Source organism: Nerophis lumbriciformis, linkage group LG14 (genome assembly GCF_033978685.3).
Source record: "Nerophis lumbriciformis linkage group LG14, RoL_Nlum_v2.1, whole genome shotgun sequence".
Taxonomy (NCBI): Eukaryota; Metazoa; Chordata; class Actinopteri; order Syngnathiformes; family Syngnathidae; genus Nerophis; species Nerophis lumbriciformis.
Window position 1 is genome coordinate 10733824 of NC_084561.2, and position 27601 is coordinate 10761424.

A 27601-nucleotide genomic window follows, 5' to 3' on the forward strand; every position below is an offset into this window, starting at 1 on the left:
AGTGTTTTACTTGTTTTAAGTGTTTTGGTCCTAAATGATCTCAGTAAGGGGCAGCACGGTGGAAGAGGGGTTAGTGCATCTGCCTCACAATACGAAGGTCCTGAGTAGTCTTGGGTTCAATCCCGGGCTCGGGATCTTTCTGTGTGGAGTTTGCATGTTCTCCCCGTGACAGCGTGGGTTCCCTCCGGGTACTCCGGCTTCCTCCCACCTCCAAAGACATGCACCTGGGGATAAGTTGATTGGCAACACTAAATTGGCCCTAGTGTGTGAATGTGAGTGTGAAAGTTGTCTGTCTATCTGTGTTGGCCCTGCGATGACGTAGCGACTTGTCCAGGGTGTACACCGCCTTCCGCCCGATTGTAGCTGAGATAGGCTCCTGCGCCCCCCGCGACCCCAAAAGGGAATAAGCGGTAGAAAATGGATGGATGGATGGATGATCTCAGTAAGATATTACAGCTTGTTGCTGAGATTTGATGACCTATATTGAGTAAAACATGCTTGAAACTAGAATATCAACTGTTGCAAAGCTGTGTCATCAACACTCACAAGTATAAAACTACTTTTTCAAAGTAATAATTTCTTATTTCAAGTATGAAAAAAAAAATCATAATGCCGAGGGCATATCATTATGTCAAGATAATGGCACTAGCATTTACTTAATTTAAGAATATTTTTCAACATATTGAGCAAAAAGGTCTCTTTTTTTTTCTACCAAGAAAAGTGCACTTGTTATTAGTGAGAATATACTTATTTTAAGGTATTTTGGGGTTCATTGAGGTTAGGTAATTTTACTTGTTTTGGAAAGTCTTGACAAGCCACATTTTCTTGTTCTATTGGCAGATAATTTTGCTTAATTCAAATAAAATACACCTCTTTTTTTTTTTCTTGTTTTTGAACACTGACTTTTTGCAGTGTAGGGGTGTACAAAAAAATTGATTTTCAAATGCATCGCGATTCCTATTTTCTTATGATTCTTAATCGATTAAAAACAATCAAAAATGGATTTTATTTTTATATATATATATATATATATATATATATATATATATATATTTTTTTTTACAAACTGTCCTATCCAGCCACTCAGGAAAATCTTATTATTGATGTAGATGATCATATCTGCTATACAGATTTACTTTAGAAAATAGAAATGTTGGATACTTCTTTTGCTGCCTTATTTGTAATTGACTTGACTAAATATTTGGGTAGAATTTTATCAAACAAAAGCAGTTTTCTTTTAAATGATATAGAAATGTATCACAGCTGTTGATGCATTTTATGTAGGAATGTAGTTAATCATAGAACTGGCACCCAATGTTAATAAAAAGTATTGATTTTGAATCGAGAATCATTTTAAATTGAGAACCGATTCTGAATCGAATCGTGTGGTGCCCAAAGATTCACAGCACGACTAACAATGTAGCAAATAGGAGTCATCTATTCCGCTTATAAAGCCCTCTAAAAAACACCCAATAATAGATGAAACCCTTTTTCATGCATTGTTAGCCACCTATTGCTAGTGTTTATTTACGATTTAGAATGCATAAAAAAAAGAAAGACAAATGTGTGCTGGTCTCACGTAAGGATTGCGAATGATATGCACATTTTAAAAAAGTGCAGTTTCCCTTAAAGCTGTAACTAAATATGTATAAGAAAAGTGTTTTCTGTTAACATGTTTGGGTGAAAAAAACAGATTATTTGGATTTACATTGCTTTCGGAAAGATAACGAGCTTTGGTTAACGCATGTTTTGCTTGATGTTGGCACTTCCGGAGCAGATTATCTACATCAACCGAGGTACCAATACACAAATCCTGGCAGGTGATCACCTCTATCAGAAATAAATAATAATGCTATTAAAAATGTAATCAGTCGGTGTCAAGTGGCTGTTGCTACACTTCCATATTAGACCAACCTGTCACCTTCCCCTGTCTGTCCTGATTCTTTCTCTCTCTTCTCGTCTCTGACTCCATCCTCACACCTGAACGACATGGACTTTGTGTTAAGGAGGTTCCAGAAATACAGCAGTCAACCCACATACAAAGGGTTAGGGTCATATCCTTATAGGGTATCAGTTACCCAAAATACTGATGGGTACACAGTGTGAAGACAACAGTTACCAGCCGTTTTACTAGTGGTAGCTTTAGCCGACTGGCATATTTACAAGCTTCCTTTTGATGCACTTTTAAACAACTTTCAAAACCCCGTTTTGAATCCATGCAAATGTTTTCTTCCTGCTCCCTCATCTGTTTTGTGCCCCCAAGGACTTTCTTCTCTGTCTCTCCATGTCTGCCGCATGTGACAGAGTGGACAAGCGCACTGGAGCGCAAAGCAGGGAAGGTGAATGAGCCACGGATTAATCACTAACGTGTTTGTTATTGTTTTTATCCTGTACGTTGTTAAATACAGAAAATGCATTCTGGGAATAATGTTCCTACCATCGCTTTGACGCCCTGTCAGTGCTGTACGGTGCGACAAATGTAATCGCAAATGCGCCTAAAAATAGACCGTGCGACTTAAAAAAAACAACAAATGTTGTACATTTTGCTCCTAAAAGAAATCCATCCAAATGTGATAAAAGTAGAGTAAAAATCTCACCCATCTGTATAGTGTGTTTGAAATAAATTTAAACCATAACCATTGAAAAATTGGACTGCGGTTGACTTGGAAGAGAGATGTTATAAGCCTTGTTCACACTGCAGGTCAATTCCGATTTGATTTTTTCATGTCAGTGTGAACAGTACATTTTAGAATTTTCATAATCCGACCCAAGCCTCTATTGTATGTGGATATAAATCGGGTATGTATCGAATGCTACTGCAGTCTGAGCGCTTCGGTCGTGTTCATCCGACCAATACACCATCAAATGAGGATAAGTGTCATAATTCTTCCCTGAAATAGACGGAGGCAAAAATAAATACCATAAATTCCAGATTATAAACCGCGACATTTTTCTATGCTTTGAACCTTGCAAATAATTTATAGATTTTTCTTCGCTAACGTCCATGTTTTATGTTCAAACTCACACAGTGACACTGAAAAGGTGTGTTATTGTTTGATCTAAAGCGCCATCTTTTGGACGAGTTCGCTCACTGCAAGTGTTGCGGGTTGAAAACGTCCTTACTCTTTTAATGCATTATCTGCATTCGTCACTCCAAGCAACGTTTGTACGTTTTACAATATAACTAAAACAATTCATACTTACTAATTCGTCCGAGTTGTGATGTCTGTAGGAATGTTTTCATGCATATTTGTATGTAAGTAAGTAAGTACATTTTATTTATAAAGCACTTTTCACAGATATAATCACAAAGCGCTGTACAAAACATAGGTGAAGTAAAACAACAATTTAATTAAAACAACAAGGGCAACATCATAAAAATGATACCAAGTGGATTAAAATTAATAGTTAAAAGGTGCATTAACTACAAGCTTTACTAAAAAGAGAAGTTTTCAAATATTTCTTTAAAAGTGTCAACACAGTCAAGATCATGGAGGGCCTAATGCAAGTTGTTCCAGAGTCTGGGAGCCATAGCCAGGAATACCAGGTCTCTACGGGTTTTAAAATGAGTTTTTGGGATCTTTAGAAGACCCTTGCCTGAAGACCGGAGCCTGCGCCCTGAAGAGGAGGGGCTTAACAAGTCAGTGATGTACTGAGGGGCCCCACCATGCAACGCACGGAAAGTCAGGACTAAAATCTTAAACTCAATGCGGAATTTGACTGGAAGCGAATGAAAACTGGATAACATGGGGGTAATATGGGCTGTTCTGGGTGCAACGGTCAAAAGTCTGGGAGCTGCATTTTGTACAGTCTGAAGTCTCTTTAGCGTTGACTTGTTGAAAAGAGTGAAGAGAGAATTGCAATAGTCAATACGAGACGAAATGAACGCGTGAATTATCATTTCGAGATCCAATTTCTCACTCTGGAAATATTTCTGAGGTGATAAAAACAGTTTTTGGTCAGTTGACGACAGTGCTATCGTAATGTAATAAAGTTAGCATTGTTAGCATTAGCTAATACGCTATCACGTTGCCGAGTGTCTATGTTAGTATTATTAAAAGTTAGCATTGTTAGCATTAGCTAATACGCTATCACGTTGCCGAGTGTCTATGTTAGTATTATTAATTTACAATGGCATTCTTTTTGTATTGTTTCAGTTTTTTTTTACAAATTGCTCAGTAAACTTACTAAAACATTACCTTGGAGTTATCGAGTCTATTCAGCTAGTGGGTCCATGATGATGACTTGTTTTGTTTGATCAGCCGTTTTACTGCCATGTTACAGACACCGTTTGGAAACAGTTAAGGTATGTAAATAAACATTTACAGAATATTTCTGTGTAAATAACTAATTTCACAATGTACCGTATTTTTCGGACTATAAGTCGCAGTTTTTTTTACAGTTTGGCCGGGGGTGCGACTTATACTCAGGAGCGACTTATATGTGAAATTATTAACACATTACCGTAAAATATCAAATAATATTATTTAGCTCATTCACGTAAGAGACTAGACGTATAAGATTTCATGGGATTTAGCGATTAGGAGTGACAGATTGTTTGGTAAACGTATAGCATGTTCTATATGTTATAGTTATTTGAATGACTCTTACCATAATATGTTACGTTAACATACCAGGCACGTTCTCAGTTGGTTATTTATGCCTCATATAACGTACACTTATTCAGCCTGTTGTTCACTATTCTTTATTTATTTTAAATTGCCTTTCAAATGTCTATTCCTGGTGTTGGGTTTTATCAAATACATTTCCCTCAAAAATGCGACTTATACTCCAGTGCGACTTATATAATGTTGTTTTCCTTCTTTATTATGCATTTTCGGCCGGTGTGACTTATACTCCGGAGCGACTTATACTCCGAAGAATACGGTATATATCTGCGGCTTATAGTCCGGTGTGGCTATGATATGGAAAAATATAATTTCTTGTCAAATTTTGTTGGTGCGCTTATGTACCCGTCCGCCCTATCATCCGGAAAATACAGAGATCGGATTTGACAAAAAAATCCAAACCAGACATCCTACCCTGCAGTGTGAACGCAGCTACAGTTACAACAACATGATTAAGAGATACTACGCAGTCACAACGAAATCAATGTCCTACCTGGTTTAAGTTTGTCTTTCAAGTAAGGCACCAAGTTGTACTCTTTAAGAACCAGGGCCCAGTCTAGGTCAGGAATGGTAAGATTTGCCAGAGTTCCCAGACACTCAATCACGTACTCTTCAGCTTTTTCCTGACTGATCTGAGCAGCCAAGTCTCCAACATGGTCCTGTCAGCAGGCACAAGAGGGACATGGATCAGTAGCACAAATAAAAAAGCTAAATGTTTTTTTAACATTAAACTTGTGTGGCAGATAATTTACGAAAAAAATTAGATAAGAGAAATATTCTCAAATATTGTCAAACGTTTAAATACTGACCAAGAATAAGCTTTTAGTGGGGCCATGGTGCTGGGAAATATTCCTGATCATCTTCATCACCAGAACGTCCTTCAGTTTCGCGGACCGTTTCATGAGCATTTTCAAGCCATTCCCTAAGCAAGAAGACAAGAAAAAAAAGAAGCGTGAGAGAAGGTGGTGTATAAAGTCAGACATACTTGTAACCTCATACCTTCACACATGACTTGGGCATTGTTTTTATTGGCAGCTAAGTTGATGCACAACGAGATGAGCTCAAAATCCATCTTGTGTTCGCCAAACTCATAAATCATCTTCATCAGCTGTTGGGAACAGGTTCAAAGAGACCAATTTAGATTTTTCAGCTAGTACATGTGTTTTATCAAGTGCAGATGATTGAGTAATATGATGTAACAAGATGATACAGTATAAATATATATATTTTTTTGCTTTTTGTGTGTTTTGACGTCGGAGTAGTAAACACGAGCGATGAGACGATGAGTAATGGCGATAATTCGTTGAGACGGAGAAAGTAAAAAGCTGCTCCTTGCTAATTAGAAGAGTTCGACCGTTATGTTTTTTTAGGGTCAATACCGTTTATTAGTAGTCAAGAAGGCCGATATTTGGATATGATATTCATTTGCAGTAAGTTATTTACACATAACAGTGTATGTCATTAATCAGCTGGACAAGGCTTTAAGTTGTTTTTTGAACTTTATGTATTAAGAAACGTCGGACCAGTAGCGACCAAAAAATATCGGGATTCCACTAACACCGTTATTACTTCAGTCTAAGCGGAGCATTGACATTTGCATTTGAAAAAATATGAGAAATCTCCTGGGAAAATATGGCACTTCTCTACATCACAATAACTCGCCATTTACTCAATGTTATACAATTTTAAAGCATTTTATGGATTTAATATATTGTAAGGTTTCCTCAGGAAGAACACTAAAATATCGCAAATGTTTCAAAAAAAACAATTCTAGGCTCCTTCATGTAGATTATAGGTGAGGCATTTTTCCAGCTGGCTGACATCATTTCTTCCTGGGTGTTATAAAACATATGAGAATGTGTGAGCTGATGCCTGCTCTTCTTTAATTATGTAATATTATATAATTATCCTATTTATCAAGATATTTACACAAAGTTTGGATTTTTGGCAGACATATTTTTTCCGTCTTCATGTCCATACATCTCTGTCGTGTTATTTGATTGAATCACGGAACACTAAACTCGCGCCGCTCCTTTAATGAGCTCTCAGTGTAAGTGTTGGGGGCGGAGGCTTGTCGAGCAGCGATAAGTAGCAAATAACAAAACGGGGCCGGTAAAACGCCAGGAAAGAACGACAAAAAATTGATTTCCTGGGGGGAAAACGGAAGGTAAACAAAGGAGACGTACTGTAATGTACAGTACGTACAAACTGTAGAAGGTTGGGGCGTGGCCGCATGAGCGCAGCTGAGCAGACCAGAGAAGAATTCTCATCAGAAAGCAAATAAATGCCATGTGTAGGGAGAATGATTGACAATAAGAGTAATATTTATGTTTAAATGAATTCAAAATAAAAAAAGGGAACTTATATATATTTCTTTTTTTTCTTTTAAATTAGGACAGTACATATAATTTAGTGTGTCAACATAAATATGCTGGAATTAGCACAAAAGCTAAATTGCATCCAAAAAAAACACAAACACACAGACACTATGAACTCATAAGACAAACAACAACACCCCAGGTACAAATAATCAGAGTTGTAAAATAGAGAGTCCAAGGAGAGGTTCCTCTATGGGAGCATGACTGGTTTGACTTCAACAATTTTTAAAGGAGCCCTTTAAATTCAGGTAGGACCCACAGTTTTTTTATGTGCTCCGGTAATGTTGTCCCTCTTTTTTCATGTAGGGCAAACGTGCTTACTTCACTAATTATATATTTTTAAATACTAAATATTGGTATATGTTAATGTATTATATTTGCTGATGTAATTCTGTTGTAACAAAAAAAGGCTGATACCTATACCAAAATGCCAAATATCGGCGCCGAATATCGGCCCAGCTTGGTTGTCCTGTCTACATGTGGTGGTGGTGTATACTTGGTCAGGTCCTACCTGTGGAATGCAGTCTGTGGTGGCAAACATGGACTTGAACCTGTCCTCCATGCTGATGTGGTACAGAATGCACATGCTGAGTTGTCTCTGGCCCTCGTCAGCTGGAACAAACAATGGACCCAAGCCCGCTTTATTAAGTTGAAATGAAGACATGGAAAATATTAACCGCCACTTTAGAAGAGTGTTTACATTTAAGGTACATTTTTATTATGAACGGTTTGCTATTTCATTACAGATTTACCAGACAGATGAACGATGTATTGTATGTGCATAACTCGATACGTGATTATCTGTATCTGATTGAGCCTCAACACAATCACAAGGGAGTTTTTGGACATATTACCGAGCAGTGAAGAGAGTTTGGCAATCAGACCAGCTTGGACCATCTGGTTACGTAGAGTAGTGTCAAAGGAAAGGTTGAGTAGAAGGCGTAACGTGGTGCTCAGGAGGTCCTCGTGCTCGCACGGAACAAGCTGGGACAGCTTCTCAACTGCAAACACTTCTGCCTGTGGACAACAGGTGATCTTCTTAGACTCATGTGTTTATTTTCAGAGAAATATACAGTAACTGGACACATGCTGTAACTGTACGTCATCGTTATGGTTTGGGGCATGCTTCGCTCGGCCTTACTGAGACTGAAAACTGGTGACAGGTAATTGATGAATGAATACTATTCTCAAATAAAAATTAATATAAAAAAAGAAATAATTTGCAGCAAAGGGCTGTGAAATTTTTGGTTGAAAATACTTTTCTTTTCTGGTAAAATCGTGGCATGATAACTTAAAAATAAAGACAACTTCAGATTGTTTTCTTCAGTTAAAAATAGAACAAGAACACTCTGAAAATATACAAATCATACCAGGTTTTTTTTATGTTGTGGTTACTAGTATTCTATCTTCAGTTGTCATCTATACTTTCTGAATAAATTATGTGATCATGTTTGTCATGCTAATAGGTGGAATTGAGTCTGGCAAAGTTGTAAGATGCTCCCATTGGTGCTAATTTTTAATCTATCAGAGGATGGAATGAATGATAATGTCACAATCAAATTACAGGATGTTATTAATGTAATTCATCCATTTTCCTCAACTGATGTACGGACATCATGTGGTATATTCTGTACATATGTAGCGTCATCTACAACAAAACGTGTGAATTTGGACTCCTTTCATTGTTTACACATTAAGTTAGAAAGGGATACACATTATGTCAGCATATTTATGTGCGCCCAGATTATGTGTCCCCTGTCCTTTTATCACTCACCATGTCATTCTTGTTCTCCAAGAAGATGGAGAGTTTCTTTAGGAAGGAGACAACTACCAGCAGCAACTCTTCATCCTTCCTGTCAAGAATCTTCACGAGCATCTGGACTATGTTTTTGTTCCTCATCTTCAGTTCAGTGTGAGTGTCTTCGGCCAGGTTCAACAGCAGACACAGAGAAACTGCACACAAAAGGTGAAAATTAACCCAAAAGTCTGGAAATGAGCATGGAATGTGTATTGAAAAGGTAGGTTCAACACAACATAATGTGTATAAAACTAACATACAGTAGGTCGGTTGCATTCGTGTGCACAATGCAAAAGAAGGACTGCAGAATCAAGTCTTGTGTGGTATAAACCTGGGTCCCAATAAATGTAGACAAAGCTATGAGATGATGTATTGTGGTCTCAATTTGTTAGCTTTCCATAACTGCAAGTCCAAAATAACATTTCCTGCTTCTTGCATCATTATTGTGTACGTGTCTCCATCAAGTGCTGAGATTCTCCTCACCTCTGAGAAGCTGCTCCTGTTTGGTCAAAAGGCTTTGATACTTCTTGAAGCACTTTTCATGCTCCTTCTTCAGATTCTGGTTCTCGGATAAGTCTTCATGTGAAAAGCAGTCAAGGCACACAGTCGATCACATTACCAAAGCTCCATCATTGTATGACAAAACTTATTAATTCTAGGCAATTTTTTTATTTTTAGAGGATGTTTCTTCTGCACTGCATTTCTTTTGAAAAGGATATAGGCCTTCTTCTTCCTTTGCAGCTCTTCTTGCCACAGGTCGTGTCTCTTCAGCTCATGTTCAATGATGTTCATACACAGGGCTCCGATCTTGAACTGTGTAACAAGTCCATGGAACTGGGAAAAACTAAAAGACATCATAAGACTTCCATGAGTCAATAAGTCAGTATGTAAGTTTTGTTTTGCTAGAACGTTTAAGCAAATATACACTTAGGTCAATCCCAACTTTTTAGTGCCGCCCAAACATGAACTACATCAAATCCAAATCACTGGACAGCTTGTCAACTTCGGGCATGTTATACTGAACACAAATATGAACGCAACACTTTTGTTTTCACTCTTATTTTTCATGAGTTGAACTCAAAGATCTAAAAGTTTTACTATATACACAAAATACCTATTCCTCTCAAAATATTGTTCACTATTGTAATTAATCCATCGCACCTCACAGATTGGGCATATCAAGATGCTGATTACACAGCATGATTGTTGCACAGGTGTGCATTAGGCTGCCCACAATAAAAGGCCACTCTGAAATGTGCAGTTTTAGCACACAGCACAATGCCACAGATGTCGCATGTTTTGAGGGAGCGTGCAGTTAGCATGCTGACTGCAAGAATGTCCACCAGAGCTGTTGCCTGTGAATTGAATGATCATTTCTCTACCAAAAGCTGTCTCCAAAGTATTTTCATAGAATTTGGCAGTACATCCAACCAGCCTCACAACCACACCTCCACATCCAGCAGGTGCACCTCCATGATCGTCTGAGACCAGCCACCCGGACAGCTGCTGCAACAATTGGTTTGCATTACATAATAATTTCTGTACAAACTCTGAGAAACCGTCTCGGGGAAGCTCATCTGCATGCTCGTCATCCTCATCGGGATCTGCACACAATTCCTGGAAGCTGAAAACATCCCAGTTCTTGCATGGCCAACATACTCACCGGACATGTCACCCATTGAGCATGTTTGGGATGCTGTGGATCGGCGTATACGACATCGTGTTCCATTACCCGCCAATATCCAGCAACTTGGCACAGCCATTGATGAAAAGTGGACCAACATTCCACAGACCACAATCAACAACCTGATCAACTGCGAAAGAGATGTGTTGCACTGAGTGAGGCAAATGGCGATCACACCAGATACTGACTGCTTTTCTAACTCCCCCAGACCCTCAATAAAGCAATACTGCACATTTCAGAGTGGCCTTGTATCGTGGGCAGCCTAAGGCACAACTGTGCAAAAATCATGCTGTTTGATCAGCATCTTGATATGCCACACCTGTGAGGTGGGTTGGATTATCTTGACAAAGACAAAATGCTCACTAACACAGATTTAGACAGATTTGTGAACAATATTTGAGAGGAATAGATATTTTGTGTATATAGTAAAAGTTTTAGATCTTTGAGTTCAACTCATGAATAATGGGAGCAAAAAAGTGTTGTGTTTATATTTTTGATAAGTATAACAAGCCCAATGTTGAGAAAATAGAAATCACAGAACACAATCCTGTCATGTGCACATATTTAGTAACAAAGGGGCTGTTTTTATTAAGTGATTTCTGATTTTAGTCAGTATATATTTGGATTTACACGTAGGGATATTACTGTGTTTTGGTGTTCAGGTCCGACCGGCTGAAGAGAAGAGGATGCTGCTGTGTTTACTCTTGCACTGACTTACTTGGTATTTGCAGAAAACTAATGAGAAGAGAATAAGGCACAGAAATCGAACCTAAACTGTATTAATTTATATACACTTTACCTTTTCAAAATGCTGCTTTTTTATACCTGCAGGCTGGGTGTTATTGCGCTCTGTCTGTTGCACAGATCGGAGAGAAAAGAGAAGAAGATTGTGTTGTATTATTGAAAATTGAAGAGGACTGCATTTTATTTCCATGGGGAAATTACAGGAGGCCTATTATGCACAATCTATTTTGTTGTAGTGGATTTGAACCCTCAAAATAAAATAAAAATGACATAAAAAAATCTGATTTCTTTAGTGTATTTCTGTAATTTCAGCAATGCAACGAAACATAATACATTAATGTTGTGATGGAAGTTAAACTTAAAGCACCATTGCACAGCAGAGTAGTTATGTGGTGCATCATTCTCTCCAGGATGCGCTGCAGGGACAATAAACATTTAATCATAAATGGTCATTATGTATTTGTAGCCTATGTAGTTATTGTGATAGTATAGGCAAATATAGCTAATATAGACACTTAAAGCATGTGTTGCCTTTATTACAAGACTTATATAAGGCTTTTAATTTCTCGCGGCTACAGACAGATTTGTTTTTTGGTCCACAACATTTTGGGTTGTCAACCCCTGACTTAGGTTCACTTTTTAATATATACCGGTAGTTTACTTTCTTTTTCTATGGCGTCTGCATCTTTGACCATCACTCTGCCTGCTATTACTATCAAGTGTTTTGGAGACTTTGATGCGTCCATCCATCCATCCATTTTCTACCGCTTATTCCCTTTGGGGTCGCTGGAGCCTATCTCAGCTACAATCGGGCGGAAGGCGGGGTACACCCTGGACAAGTCGCCACCTCATCGCAGGGCCAACACAGATAGACAGACAACATTCACACTCACATCCACACACTAGGGCCAATTTAGTGTTGCCAATCAACTTATCCCCAGGTGCATGTCTTTGGAAGTGGGAGGAAGCCGGAATACCCGGAGGGAACCCACGCAGTCACGGGGAGGACATGCAAACTCCACACAGAAAGATCCCGAGCCCGGGATTGAACCCAAAACTACTCAGGACCTTCGTATTGTGAGGCAGATGCACTAACCCCATGCGTGTTTTTGGTTATTTCTAATCAGTTCAAGCTCTCCTTTGATGGGACAAAGTAGAGATCAACCATACTTGCCGACCTTGAGACCTCCGAATTCGAGGCCTTAGGGCGGGGTTAAGGGGGAGGAGTATATTTATAGCTAGAATTCACTGAAATTAAAGTATTTCTCATATATATATATATATATATATATATATATATATATATATATATATATATATGTAGTACAGTAAACGGTAATGAAAACACAGTTGTTCTACTAACTGTACTGTACTTGCTGCTTACTTAAAAAAAAAAAACCACTTACCTTTCATCATTTGAGTAGCTTTTGTTCTGCCATTTGAGTACTGGCGAGCGATCTCTGAATCCGGGAACATATCCTTCACGGATTTGTTGAAAACATACGCAAATGAGAACGGAATGTTGCTTGCAAGGTGGCCCATAATACTGCGTTGCCGCCACCTTGTGCTTCTCTGACCGTTCATGAGTGACTATATCCATTCGGCCACCGTGTTATGGGTTATAGATAAACCTATGGATAACGGAGACATATATAATAGTCTCCTTTCAGGTGAGAGGACGCTAAAGGCAAAAAAAAATATTGTTTGTCCGGCTGGAAATTTTGGATATTACAACTTGCCGTAATTTTGAAGCAATGCATGATGGGAATCCGGATGTTGTGTGTCAGTGTATTAACGTGCCGGCTGGAATAAACACACGCTGAGAAATAGCTCCGTGCCTGCCTACTTTATGGGTTATAGATAAACCTATGGATAACGGAGACATATATAATAGTCTCCTTTTCAGGTGAGAGACGACGCTAAAGGCAGTGCCTTTAAGGCACGCCCCCAATATAGTTGTCCGGGTGGAAATCGGGAGATTTTCAGGAGAATGGTTGTCCCGGGAGATTTTCGGGAGAGGCACTGAAATTCGGGAGTCTCCCGGAAAATTCGGGAGGGTTGGCAAGTATGGATCAACTAATTAACGCCGATTGGTGCCTTCTTTCCCTCCTCCTGCAGTGCTAATCACTGGTACAGTAAGTGTTCTAGAGCTGGGCTGATAAAACAATATCAATATATATACACATCCTTATGACACAAATTTCCCTGGCCCCCACACCTGTGAACTCTTTGACCCATTGGACTTGTCTGCTCTTTTGCAGAGATTTGCTTGTGGAGGTACTCGCTTACGTACACAATCAACAGACTTTTGCAGGAGTGACACCAACACTGTAACATTTACCTGCGCAATGTTTTAATAACTGCTTGTGAAAACTTCCAGACTGTTCAACAAAAGAAAGCGGGTAGAGTCTCGCAGTTTCCTCAGTTCTGTCCCTTAAAAAGATCAAATGGTGGCAAAAATGTAGCAGCATGTGTAATGTGCCTTGATAAAACGTCTGTTCGAATTGGTGCAATTAAAACCAAATTGACTTGACTTTTAATTTCATTCAGAGGCTATCTACTTATGACATCATACTGAGTAAACACTACATCCATGACTCTAATTTTGAAGCGTTTATTAATAGCAGAAGTGGGGTTTTAACCTAATCAAGTGTACATTTAGTTTTTCCTTACTCGTTGTTTATGCTTATGGCACAGGGGTGCGACCGGACAAGCTCTGCTTCTTGCCGCTCCTTTTGGACCATTGATTGATTGAGCAAAAATGTGTGCTTGTGAAGTTTGAACATGTTCCAAATAAATACCTTGAGAAGCAGAAGAAGATGCAGATGATGGTTGTTGCCAGGTCCACGCTCTGTTTCCAGTCTTCCCTCAGCACCCGAGCCAACGCTGATAAAGCCATCTCTATCAAAAGATATATAATACAACAATTACGACCGATAACATTTAATCAATTAAAACAGATGCTTTTTCTGAAATACATTCCTCCATCAAATAATGCATTATAGAAAAAAATTACGACTGGCATACATAAAATATAATTAAAATTAGGCTTATAGAGCATAAAAATATTATTTGAGTAATACAAACCTCAAAATAGGCAGGCTAAAAGTGAGTTCAATCTTTTAATATGAAAAATATAGTTTTTAATTACTGTACAAAAAAGAGCTGAATGGCCGAAAAACTCAAATTTGTAAAAACATATGATTAGTTAACAGTTAAACGATATGTTTTTAAAAATACACCACTTGAACATAGGGATGGGTATTGAATCCGGTACATTTTTGGCACCGACTGAATCCCGTCGGTCCTATCGGATACGGATTCACGTAAGAGCCAACGTTGCCATGTTACAATATCTGGGTTATGCCCGGTTGCTGACTCAAATCCTCCAAGATAAGTTGAGTAAGGCTCCACTTTTCCAAAAATGTGCTCGCTTGATGCCAATATCCATTGGCTTTGCCGTTGACATGCTACTGATTAGCATTAGCGATTTTACATGGCGATTTCAACATCTCCAATTTGTTAATGAAAAGATGCACGTTGCAGTGAAACAGTATTACCTAATAAGTACAATACTTACAGCTTTAACACTTTTCAGGGCGCAACTAACTTACAAAATACTGACGAGCTAACACTATAAACTTGGACTTGCAACTGTAAATGAGACTCAGAAATGTTACAACAAAACAAGATATAACAACTGGACAGCAGTTATCATAATCAGCTCATTTTTACATGTTAAAATACAAAATTACATTTTATTATCAAAAATAATTCATATTTATTAACACACAAAAGTACTGAAAATTAGTACCGTTGATTACTGGTATCGATTCTAAGGTACCGGGAATTGTTACTGTATTGGTTTAAATGTGAACGGTACCCATCCCTACTTTGACGTAATAAATCGTGACTAGAGCAGTTGAAAACATGCTTTTTCTGAAGTACCATTCTGTTTGAGTTCTTCTAAATTGTCGGGGTTGCGGGCCAGTTGAAAGATCAGCGTGGCTCCTCTGATTTTCTCCTGGATGTCCTCATACAGCAGCTCCAAATATTCATCAATGCTGTTGATGCTTGCCTCCTCGTTGAGCTGAAAACAAAGAAAAACATCTAACTGTCCAAACAGAGACCACCAGACAATCACTACAGTGGGGAAAAGAAGTGTTGGATCCCTGCTGACTTAGTAGGTAAACAGTACATTGTTTTGTTTTGTTCTTAAAATAGACGTACTTTAACAGAATTACGTAATGTAGTAAAATAACATGAAAGAAATAATATGATAAATTTGTATTTTGTATTCAATACACAATACAATTTAGTACTTAGGAGTGGAAAGTCTTGTCAACCTTAGAGCTCATGTTTCTCGTACTTTTAATTTGTTGTAGTTGTTTGGCAAGGTTGCAAACATGCCAAGAGGGATTTTAGTGAGTGAAATAGCACAATGGAGAATGTTTGCACCTCTATATATGACATTAGCGACGATGTTGTTGGATACATATTCAACATTTTGTGTTTTTATTTGATATTCTGTCTTTCGGTAAAAAATAAAGTTACTATAAAAATATATATAAATATATTATCTTGTTTTGGCCATGTTTTGACTGGCTTTTCCTTGCACACATTAGTATGCTAACACTTAACTAATTTGGCAGGTGTTCACCTCAGAGTTATATATTTTGGTCCTCAACACATGCTAGCTGCTAGCATGCTACACTGTTTTTTTTTTAGCTAATTTTGCAGCCGCCTGTACATTTCAGAGCGATAACTTTGTACTTGATACATGCTAATTGCTAGCATGCTAACATTTATTTGCTAGCTCGCTAACAGCGTGTTGTTTTTTTTTAGCTAACTTTGTCGTTGTACACTTTAGAATCATATGACTTGGTCATCAACGCATGCTAACTGTTTGCATGTTAACGTTTATTTGCTATCTTGCTAACATTAGCAAGTTATGGGGCTTTTTTTAGCTAACACATGCTAACTGTTAGCATGCTACACTGCTTTTAAAAAAATATTTGCAGGTATTTACCTCAGTGATATTTTTGTACTTAACACATGCTAACTGTTAGCATGTTAACGTTTGCTTGTTAACATTAACATGTTAGCTTTTTGAGCTAATTTTGCTAGTATACATTTCAGAGTGATAGAATTATTTCTGTTTTCATTTCATCTGCATTTGAAATCAGGCTCTGCACATATTTTTGACAGCATTTCAGTTCGGCTTCCACTTTTACAGCATTTACACACAATTTCTCCACAAATTGTCATATCTAGTTTTAAATATATAGTTTTAAATATGTTTTTCTTTCTGTTTACCGTATTTTTCGGATTATAAGTCGCGCCGGAGTATAAGTCGCACTGGCCGAAAATGCATAATAAAGAAAGGAAAAAACATATATAAGTCGCACTGGAGTATAAATCGCATTTTTGGGGGAAATTTATTTGATAAAACCCAACACCAAAAATAGACATTTGAAAGGCAATTTAAAATAAATAAAGAATAGTGAACAACAGGCTGAATAAGTGTACGTTATATGAGGCATAAATAACCAACTGAGAACGTGCCTGGTATGTTAACGTAACATATTATGGTAAGAGTCATTCAAATAACTACCGTATTTTTCGGACTATAAGTCGCAGTTTTTTTCATAGTTTGGCTTATATATGTTTTTTTCCTTTTTTATTATGCATTTTCGGCAGGTGCGATTTATACTCCGGTGCGACTTATACTCCGAAAAATACGGTATAACGTATAGAACATGCTATATGTTTACCAAACAATCTGTCACTCCTAATCGCTAAATCCCATGAAATCTTTTAAGTCTAGTCTCTTACGTGAATAAGCTAAATAATATTATTTGATATTTTACGGTAATGTGTTAATAATTTCACACATAAGTCACAGCCCTGGCCAAACTATGAAAAAAATGCGACTTATAGTCCGAAAAATACGGTAAACAAACCTCCGCTCATCATTACCTCGACGCCTGCATAAGGTGCAAAATCTCTTGGGGACATACGTTTTTTGTCTTGGTCATCTGTGAAAGACAAAAAAAAGGGGAAAAATTGCCATCATTAAGGGGTCGGACGATTGTATCACAGTTGTATTTATTGGGAAAAGTTGGTAGTGGGATGTCAACAATTCATCTTTTCATTACCATTTGTCTGTTTGCGGTTTTGGAGATAGAAGAGTAGTTGTTCAACTTCGTTGAGTTTAGAAGTGTGAATCAAATGACATTCTTCCACCACTTTCCGAGCCAACGATGACGTGTCCGTATTGGAGTTCAAGCTCTTCAGACGGATGCTGGGGAGGAGAAAAACTCATTAAACTTTTTGTATTTAATTGGTGCATTCAAATCAAAGATTTTACCCAAGGTTGCACCAATGGACCACACTTTAAACTACTGTATTCAATTAGTGCATTCAAAATAAAATAAATATCACAGTGTTTCACTTCAGGTTTACAGCTTTAGAGGCGCAAACGTGCTCACATGTACATGTGTGCTTAGCCCACTGCATTGCGATTGCTCCTCTACAGTTACATTTGAGTGCACTTGTGCATGCGTGTGTGTGAGTTGGGGAATTGGGCTGATAATCGATACACTTTCTGTGTTGGCCCTGTGATGAGGTGGTGACTTGTCCAGGGTGTAACCTGCCTTCAGCCCATGTGCAGCTGGGATAGGCTCAAGCACCCCGTGACCCATAAAAGGAAAAAGTTGTAAAAAATGGATGGATGACACAAACATGTGCTCACATGGACGCGCGCGGTGTAGTGTAGTGTACTGTACTGCAATCGCTCCTCCAGAGTTACTTTTTTTTTTAAAAGGGCGATTAATGCACACAGTCCTTTTTGACCCTCAGCAGTTCACTAATTAGTGATGAGCCACAAGCGGCAAAATAGCAAGCAGAAATGGACAAAGAAAATGCTACATTATTAAAATATATCTGGTTGGCAGGTTCTGGCTGGCTGAAATATTGTGTAAATTGTTTTATAACATGTTCTGGTCGAGTCCTCAATTACAGAATGATTAGCAGGCTGAATTTTACACGTTATTAATAAATAGAAAAGGTTAAAACATTGCAATGCAGCAATATGTAGACCATTAACTTGTACAACATCTAATGTACAGAATATCAGAAGCATATATTCAGGTAGAAATATCACAGATTACATTACCAAACTTTTTTTTGACAATCAAAGCGTGGTCGTAACAGTCAACATTTTGTGTTAAGAATGCAAGAAACTGGTATGATATACTCCAGCACCCCCCGCGAACCCAAAAGGGACAAAGCGGTAGAAAATGAATGGATGGCATTACCAAACTTTTTGGACAATCAAAGCGTGATCGCAACAGTCAACATTTTCTGTTAAGAATGCGTGGAACTGGTATCTAAACACGAAAGTGTAGCTGCTCCTCTGAATGCAAGTGCTTCTACAGCAGGATTACACATTTTGTATTCCAACAAAACACAAAATCTGGCAAGAAACCGACGCACGGCAGGTATTTTATGTTATTATTTTCATTAAAAGCGTGTTTGTCCGTTTTGTTTTGAGCGGTTTAAAAAAGTAGAATGTTTAAAACACATTCCGTTACAGCAAAATATGTGTCCAGTCATTGTGTTAAAACTTGAAAAGTATCTGTCTGGTACACTTATTAATGATAAAAAATCATATCTATCAGTGATTAATCGCAACTAATTTTGAGTTAACTATAAACAAAATGCGATTAATCTGCGTTCAAAGAACTCCGGCTTATTAGTGATTCCCAGAGCCCAAAAAAAGTCTGCGGGCTATAGAGCTTTTTCTATTCGGGCTCCAGTACTATGGAATGCCCTCCCGGTAACAGTTAGAGATGCTACCTCAGTAGAAGCATTTAAGTCCCATCTTAAAACTCATTTGTATACTCTAGCCTTTAAATAGACCCCCTTTTTCTCCTCTGCCCCCCTCTCCCTTTTGGAGGGGGGGACACAGGTCCGGTGGCCATGGATGAAGTGCTGGCTGTTCAGAGTCGGGACCCGGGGTGCACCGCTCGCCTGTGCATCGGTCAGGGACATCTCTGCGCTGCTGACCCGTCACCGCTCGGGATGGTCTCCTGCTGGCCCCACTATGGACTGGACTCTCACTATTATGTTAGATCCACTATGGACTGGACTTTCACAATATTATGCTAGACCCACTCGACGTCCATTGCATCCGGTCTCCCCTAGAGGGGAGGGGGTCACACACATCTGCGGTCCAATCCAAGGTTTCTCATAGTCATTCACATTGACATCCCCACTGGGTTGTGAGTTTTTCCTTGCCCTTATGTGGGCTCTGAACCGAGGATGTCGTTGTGGCTTGTGCAGCCCTATGAGACACTTGTGATTTAGAGCTATATAAATAAACATTGATTGATTGATTGAAGACTGCAGTCACATCTGAAAAGATAAGATTCCAAACGGAATCGAACTACCTCCTGACGTGGCCCAAATCTGATGCAAAAATATCAGATTTTCAAGCACTTTGGAGCGCTTAGACTGGCAAAAATATCCCGTCTGATTCACTTAATGGCAAAAAAAAAAAAAGATTTGGTGTCCGGTGTAGACTGAGCCAGAATGAAGACAAGTCATCTAATGCAGTGTTTTTCAACCACTGTGCCGTGGCACACTAGTGTGCCGTGAGATAAAGTCTGGTGTGCCGTGGGAGATTATATAATTTCACCTATTTGGGTTAAAAATATTTTTTGCAAACCGGTAATTATCGTCTGCAAATGATGTGTTGTTGTTGAGTGTCGGTGCTGTCTAGAGCTCGGCAGAGTAACCGTGTAATACTCTTCCATATCAGTAGGTGGCAGCAGGTAGCTAATTGCTTTGTTGGAAACAGCGGGAGGCAGTGTGCAGGTAAAATTGAGTCTAATGCTTAAACCAAAAATAAACAAAAGGCGAGTGCCCCTAAGAAAAGGCATTGAAGCTTAGGGAAGGCTATGCAGAACGAAACTAAAACTGAACTGGCTACAAAGTCAACAAAAACAGAATGCTGGACGACAGCAAAGACTTACTGTGGAGCGAAGACGGCGTCCACAAAGTACATCCGAACATGACGTGACAATCAACAATGTCCCCACAAAGAAGGATAAAAACAACTAAAACCTTCTTGATTGCTAAAACAAAGTAGATGCGGGAAATATCGCTCAAAGGAAGACATGAAGCTATTACAGGAAAATACCAAAAAATAGAAAAAGTGGAGATGGGCCGATATCATCGGCCGATAAATGCTTTCAAATGTAATATCGGAAATTATCGGTATCGTTTTTTTTATTATCGGTATCAGTTTTTATTTTTTTAATTTATTAAATCAACATAAAAAAACACAAGATACACTTACAATTAGTACACCAACCCAAAAAAAACTCCCTCCCCCAATTACACTCATTCACACAAAAGGGTTGTTTCTTTCTGTTATTAATATTCTGGTTCCTACATTATATATCAAAACAGTCTGCAAGGGATACAGTCTGTAAGCACACATGATTGTGTGTGTTGCTGGTCCACTAATAGTACTAACTTTTAACAGTTATTTTTACTGATTTTCATTAATTACTAGTTTCTATGTAACTGTTTTTATATTGTTTGACTTTCTTTTTTATTCAAGAAAATGTTTTTAATTTATTTATCTTATTTTATTGTATTATTTTTTGTTAAAAAGGACCTTATCTTCACCATACCTGGTTGTCCAAATTAGGCATAATAATGTGTTAAAACCACGACTGTATATATCGGTATCGGTTGATATCGGTAACGGTTGATATCGGTACCAGTAATTAAGAGTTGGACAATATCGGAATATCGGATATCAGCAAAAAGCCATTATCGGACATCCCTAAGAAAAAGCCAATGAAATAGGAGCGCAAGACAAGAACTAAAACACTACACACAGGAAAACAGCAATAAACTCCAAATAAGTCAGGGTGTGATGTGACAGGTGGTGACAGTACACCTACTTTGAGACAAGAGCTATAGTGATGCATGCTTGGTTATGCTTTAAAGTCATACCCAACAATTGCGACAACGACTTTTTACTGTCAACTGAGTTTCGTTTTTTAATGATGTCTGCTGGTGGTGTGCCTCCGGATTTTTTACTACGCAAAAAATGTGCCTTGGCTCAAAAAAGGTTGAAAAACACTGCTCTAATGAATGCGATTGCTCCTCCACATGCATACGGAGACAATCAATTGTATCGTAAGTAGGGTTGCGAACAATGACAACTCAATGACAGGACAACTTGTAGGGTGGAAATGAATATTGGAAGAAAAGTGCTTACATTTTGTGACACTCTTTGCGTCCTCCAACCATGGCATTGCCCTGCTCTCCAAGTATCATTGCCTCCACCTCATATTGCACCACAATGGCTTTCTCAGTTGGGTGGACATCCAGCGTGCATCCCTTCACTTTCCTGCCATGGTCAAATACATAAACATCATCCCACTGTATTATTATTATTACATTGCAACACAATGTGGACATAGCCATTATGCATCATTGTATAATGTACTGTATGCTATAATGCTACCACTGTTTATTAGTACTTAATAGTACTGTTTTACTCGCTATTTCAGCGTTACCGTAATAACAAATGTGTTTATTTGTAGTTAGGTGTTGGCACAGCGGACCACCGTGCTAGAATATGCTAGAATGTTCTAGAATGTGAATGGATGTTTGCTAACAGCTAACAAGCTATGCTACTAGCAATGATTTACCTTTTGAGATAGCGCGGATCTCCGCCCGGCAACCCTTCCATTTTGATACAAAATCAACAAACGAAGGTATTTTTGGAGCATCGAGTAACCGATGATTGTGTTCTCGGATGTAAAAATCCACTCAGCATCAGAACGCTGCGGGAGGTCACGTGATCAAATCACGTGATCAGGTGTGGTCGCCAACCGGATGGTATATTCGGTCAAATCCATCGTAGCGTTTTCAAAAGGGAACTAAAACTCATATGTGTTTACTTTGTAAAAAAAATATGTATTTTTACGTTCTATGTAGTTCGTGTTTTATGACGATGAACATGACGCCATTTTTTGTAGATTTTTTTTGTTTTGCTATGGAAGCCGAGGGAACAAAAAAAAAAAACCCCAACGTTAAGTCATAATTATGAGATAAAAAGTCGAAATTTTGAGTTAATTCAGTCGAAATTATTAGATAAAATGTCATAATTATGAGCTAAAAAAGTCGAAATTATGAGCTAAAAAAAAAATCGAAATTATGAGATAAAAGTCGAAATTTTGAGATAAATCAGTCGAAATTATTATATAAAGTCATAATTATGAACTAAAAAAGTCGAAACTATGAGATAAAAAGTCATAATTATGAGATAAAAAGTCGTAAATATGAGATAAGATAGTCGAATTATGAGATAAAAAAGTCATAATTATAAGATAAAACATCGTAATTTTGGTAGATGAGAACGTTGAAATTATTAGATAAAGGTCATAATTATGAAATAAAAAGTCATAATTATAAGATAAAACATCGTAATTTTGGTAGATGAGAACGTTGAAATTATTAGATAAAGGTCATAATTATGAAATAAAAAGTCATAATTATGAGATAAGAATTAAAGTCGAAATTTTATCTTTTTATAAGTTCGACTTTTTATCTCATAATTTCAACTTTCTTTTGTCATAATAATTTTTGTCATATTATATGTTGTTGTATAAAAATGTTTGCTTTTTCACATTACATTACCTCCTCTCTGAGCTGCCACCTTAACGTGGTAGAGGAGTTTGCGTGTCCCAATGATCCTAGGAGCTATGTTGTCCGGGGGCTTCCATGCCCCCTGGTAGGGTCTCCCAAGACAAACAGGTCCTAGGTGAGGGATCAGACAAAGAGCAGCTCGAAGACTTCTATGGAAATGCAAGAACCGAGACTCAGATTTCCCTCGCCCGGACGCGGGTCACCGGGGCCCCCCTCCGGAGCCAGGCCCGGAGTTGGGGCACGATGGCGAGCGCCTGGTGGCCGGGCCTGTCCCCATGGGGCCCGGCCGGGCACAGCCCGAAGAGGCAACGTGGGTCCCCCCTCCAATGGGCTCACCACCCATAGCAGGGGCCATAGAGGTCGGGTGCAATGTGAGCTGGGCGGTAGCCGAAGGCAGGGCACTTGGCGGTCCGATCCTCGGCTACAGAAGCTAGCTCTTGGGACGTGGAACGTCACCTCGCTGGGGGGGAAGGAGCCTGAGCTAGTGCGCGAGGTAGAGAAGTTCCGGTTGGATATAGTCGGACTCACCTCGACGCACAGCAAGGGCTCTGGAACCAGTTCTCTCGAGAGGGGCTGGACTCTCTTCCACTCTGGCGTTGCCAGCAGTGAGAGGCGACGGGCTGGGGTGGCAATTCTTGTTGCCCCCCGGCTCAGAGCCTGCATGTTGGAGTTCAACCCGGTGGACGAGAGGGTAGCTTCCCTCCGCCTTCGGGTGGGGGGACGGGTCCTGACTGTTGTTTGCGCTTACGCGCCAAACAGCAGCTCAGAGTACCCACCCTTTTTGGATTCACTCGAGGGAGTACTTGAGAGTGCTCCCCCGGGTGATTCCCTCGTTCTACTGGGGGACTTCAACGCTCATATTGGCAACGACAGTGAAACCTGGAGAGGCGTGATTGGGAAGAATGGCCGCCCGGATCTGAACCCAAGTGGTGTTTTGTTATTGGACTTTTGTGCCCGTCACGGATTGTCCATAACGAACACCATGTTCAAGCATAAGGGTGTCCATATGTGCACTTGGCACCAGGACACCCTAGGCCGCAGTTCTATGATCGACTTTGTAGTTGTGTCATCGGATTTGCGGCCTCATGTTTTGGACACTCGGGTGAAGAGAGGGGCGGAGCTTTCTACCGATCACCACCTGGTGGTGAGTTGGCTGCGATGGTGGGGGAGGATGCCGGACAGACCTGGCAGGCCCAAACGCATTGTGAGGGTTTGCTGGGAACGTCTGGCAGAGTCTCCTGTCAGAGAGAGTTTCAATTCCCACCTCCGGAAGAACTTTGAACATGTCACGAGGGAGGTGCTGGACATTGAGTCCGAGTGGACCATGTTCCGCACCTCTATTGTCGAGGCGGATGATTGGAGCTGTGGCCGCAAGGTAGTTGGTGCCTGTCGTGGCGGTAATCCTAGAACCCGTTGGTGGACACCGGCGGTGAGGGATGCCGTCAAGCTGAAGAAGGAGTCCTATCGGGTTCTTTTGGCTCATGGGACACCTGAGGCAGCGGACAGGTACCGACAGGCCAAGCGGTGTGCGGCTTCAGCGGTCGCGGAGGCAAAAACTCGGACATGGGAGGAGTTCGGGGAAGCCATGGAAAACGACTTCCGGACGGCTTCGAAGCGATTCTGGACCACCATCCACCGCCTCAGGAAGGGGAAGCAGTGCACTACCAACACCGTGTATGGTGCGGACGGTGTTCTGCTGACCTCGACTGCGGAAGTTGTGGATCGGTGGAGGGAATACTTCGAAGACCTCCTCAATCCCACCAACACGTCTTCCTATGAGGAAGCAGTGCCTGAGGAATCTGTGGTGGGCTCTCCTATTTCTGGGGCTGAGGTTGCTGAGGTAGTTAAAAAGCTCCTCGGTGGCAAGGCCCCGGGGGTGGATGAGATCCGCCCGGAGTTCCTTAAGGCTCTGGATGCTGTAGGGCTGTCTTGGTTGACAAGACTCTGCAGCATCGCGTGGACATCGGGGGCAGTACCTCTGGATTGGCAGACCGGGGTGGTGGTTCCTCTCTTTAAAAAGGGGAACCGGAGGGTGTGTTCTAACTATCGTGGGATCACACTCCTCAGCCTTCCCGGTAAGGTCTATTCAGGTGTACTGGAGAGGAGGCTACGCCGGATAGTCGAACCTCGGATTCAGGAGGAACAGTGTGGTTTTCGTCCTGGTCGTGGAACTGTGGACCAGCTCTATACTCTCGGCAGGGTCCTTGAGGGTGCATGGGAGTTTGCCCAACCAGTCTACATGTGCTTTGTGGACTTGGAGAAGGCATTCGACCGTGTCCCTCGGGAAGTCCTGTGGGGAGTGCTCAGAGAGTATGGGGTTTCGGACTGTCTGATTGTGGCGGTCCGCTCCCTGTATGATCAGTGTCAGAGCTTGGTTCGCATTGCCGGCAGTAAGTCGGACACGTTTCCGGTGAGGGTTGGACTCCGCCAAGGCTGCCCTTTGTCACCGATTCTGTTCATAACTTTTATGGACAGAATTTCTAGGCGCAGTCAAGGCGTTGAGGGGATCCGGTTTGGTGGCTGCAGGATTAGGTCTCTGCTTTTTGCAGATGATTTGGTCCTGATGGCTTCATCTGGCCAGGATCTTCAGCTCTCACTGGATCGGTTCGCAGCTGAGTGTGAAGCGACTGGGATGAGAATCAGCACCTCCAAGTCCGAGTCCATGGTTCTCGCCTGGAAAAGGGTGGAGTGCCATCTCCGGGTTGGGGAGGAGATCTTGCCCCAAGTGGAGGAGTTCAAGTACCTCGGAGTCTTGTTCACGAGTGAGGGAAGAGTGGATCGTGAGATCGACAGGCGGATCGGTTCGGCGTCTTCAGTAATGCGGACGCTGTATCGATCCGTTGTGGTGAAGAAGGAGCTGAGCCGGAAGGCAAAGCTCTCAATTTACCGGTCGATCTACGTTCCCATCCTCACCTATGGTCATGAGCTTTGGGTTATGACCGAAAGGACAAGATCACGGGTACAAGCGGCCGAAATGAGTTTCCTCCGCCGGGTGGCGGGGCTCTCCCTTAGAGATAGGGTGATAAGCTCTGTCATCCGGGGGGAGCTCAAAGTAAAGCCGATGCTCCTCCGCATCGAGAGGAGCCAGATGAGGTGGTTCGGGCATCTGGTCAGGATGCCACCCGAGCGCCTCCCTAAGGAGGTGTTTAGGGCATGTCCGACCGGTAGGAGGCCACGAGGAAGACCCAGGACACGTTGGGAAGACTATGTCTCCCGGCTGGCCTGGGAACGCCTCGGGATCCCCCGGGAGGAGCTGGACGAAGTGGCTGGGGAGAGGGAAGTCTGGGCTTCCCTGCTTAGGCTGCTGCCCCCGCGACCCGACCTCGGATAAGCGGAAGAAGATGGATGGATGGATGGACATTACATTACATTACATATATATATATATATATATATATATATATATATATATATATATATATATATATATATATATATATATATATATATATATATATGTATATATTATTTTCTCAAATTTTTACTGTTGTTTTTTTGTTTTTATTATTTTATTTACTATTTTTATTTTGACAATATGCTGCGGGACAACAAAACTCAAGATGCAGGCTAAAAGGACCCCACATACTATATTTACCTTTATTTTATATATATATATATATATATATATATATATATATATATATATATATATATATATATATATATATATATATATATATATATATATACATATATATATATTATTATATATTATTATATATATATGTGTATATATATATATATATATATATATATATATACACACATGTATATATATATATATATATATATATATATATATATATTTATATATATATATATATATATATATATATATATATATATATATATATTTATATGTATATATATATACATATATATTTATATTTTATTTTTTTATATATTTTCTTTGCCAAATACATTTGTTCTTCTCATCCAGGCATAACATTTGTACTGCAATTGCAAACTTTTTCCCACAAACATATGTGTCTACTTGTTTCTATTTTTACTTTGACATTGATTTAAATAACATTTATCTACCAATTTGTGGGGAAAAAATCATTAATAAGAGTATGAATATATTATTTATATTGTATATGTACATATATGTATATAAATATGTACATATATGAGCTTCAAGAGGTAGTCACCTGAAATGGTTTTCACTTCACAGGTGTGCTTGAAGCTCATGGAGAGAATGCCAAGAGTGTGCAAAGCAGTAATCAGAGCAAAGGGTGGCTATTTTGAAGAAACTAGAATATAAAACATGTTTTCAGTTAATTAACCTATTTTTGGTTAAGTACATAACTCCACATGTGTTCATTCATAGTTTTGATGCCTTCAGTGACAATCTACAATGTAAATAGTCATGAAAATAAAGAAAACGTATTGAATGAGAAGGTGTGTCCAAACTTTTGGACAAAACTTGTCAAAAAGTTGAAAATTTGTTGCACTCCCCTCTATTAGCATACTTAATGTAAAACAAATATTAAAATACAAAACACTCTTAAAGTGCATCTTAAAATCAAAACAAGCCAAATTAATATGCATTTTACTAACAAAACAAAACAAATTAATGAGCAATTTATCAACAAACCAGATTAATATGCATTTTAATTTGAATAGGAGCAGT

The 27601-nt window shown here is 39.6% G+C and overlaps 1 protein-coding gene across 2 annotated transcripts in view; it reads right to left on the bottom strand.

The window, feature by feature from the left end:
• kifap3a (kinesin-associated protein 3a) overlaps positions 1-22192 on the bottom strand; it is a 35127-nt gene extending 12935 nt beyond the window's left edge. Inside the window, exons 1-15 of one of the 2 annotated variants that reach the window (XM_072914625.1) lie at positions 21969-22192; positions 21533-21664; positions 17391-17536; positions 17212-17270; positions 15181-15322; positions 14034-14133; positions 9522-9648; positions 9288-9384; positions 8781-8959; positions 7861-8023; positions 7518-7618; positions 5628-5736; positions 5438-5550; positions 5122-5287; positions 1915-1980 (exon numbers count right to left, since the gene is read on the bottom strand). In XM_072914625.1, coding sequence (XP_072770726.1) covers positions 1915-1980; positions 5122-5287; positions 5438-5550; positions 5628-5736; positions 7518-7618; positions 7861-8023; positions 8781-8959; positions 9288-9384; positions 9522-9648; positions 14034-14133; positions 15181-15322; positions 17212-17270; positions 17391-17536; positions 21533-21664; positions 21969-22009 — 1741 coding nt within the window. In that variant the 5' untranslated portion in view covers positions 22010-22192. The remainder of the gene's footprint in view (positions 1-1914; positions 1981-5121; positions 5288-5437; positions 5551-5627; positions 5737-7517; positions 7619-7860; positions 8024-8780; positions 8960-9287; positions 9385-9521; positions 9649-14033; positions 14134-15180; positions 15323-17211; positions 17271-17390; positions 17537-21532; positions 21665-21968) is intronic. The other variant, XM_072914626.1, reaches the window with a different exon arrangement.
• Between the last annotated feature and the right edge of the window lie 5409 nt (positions 22193-27601).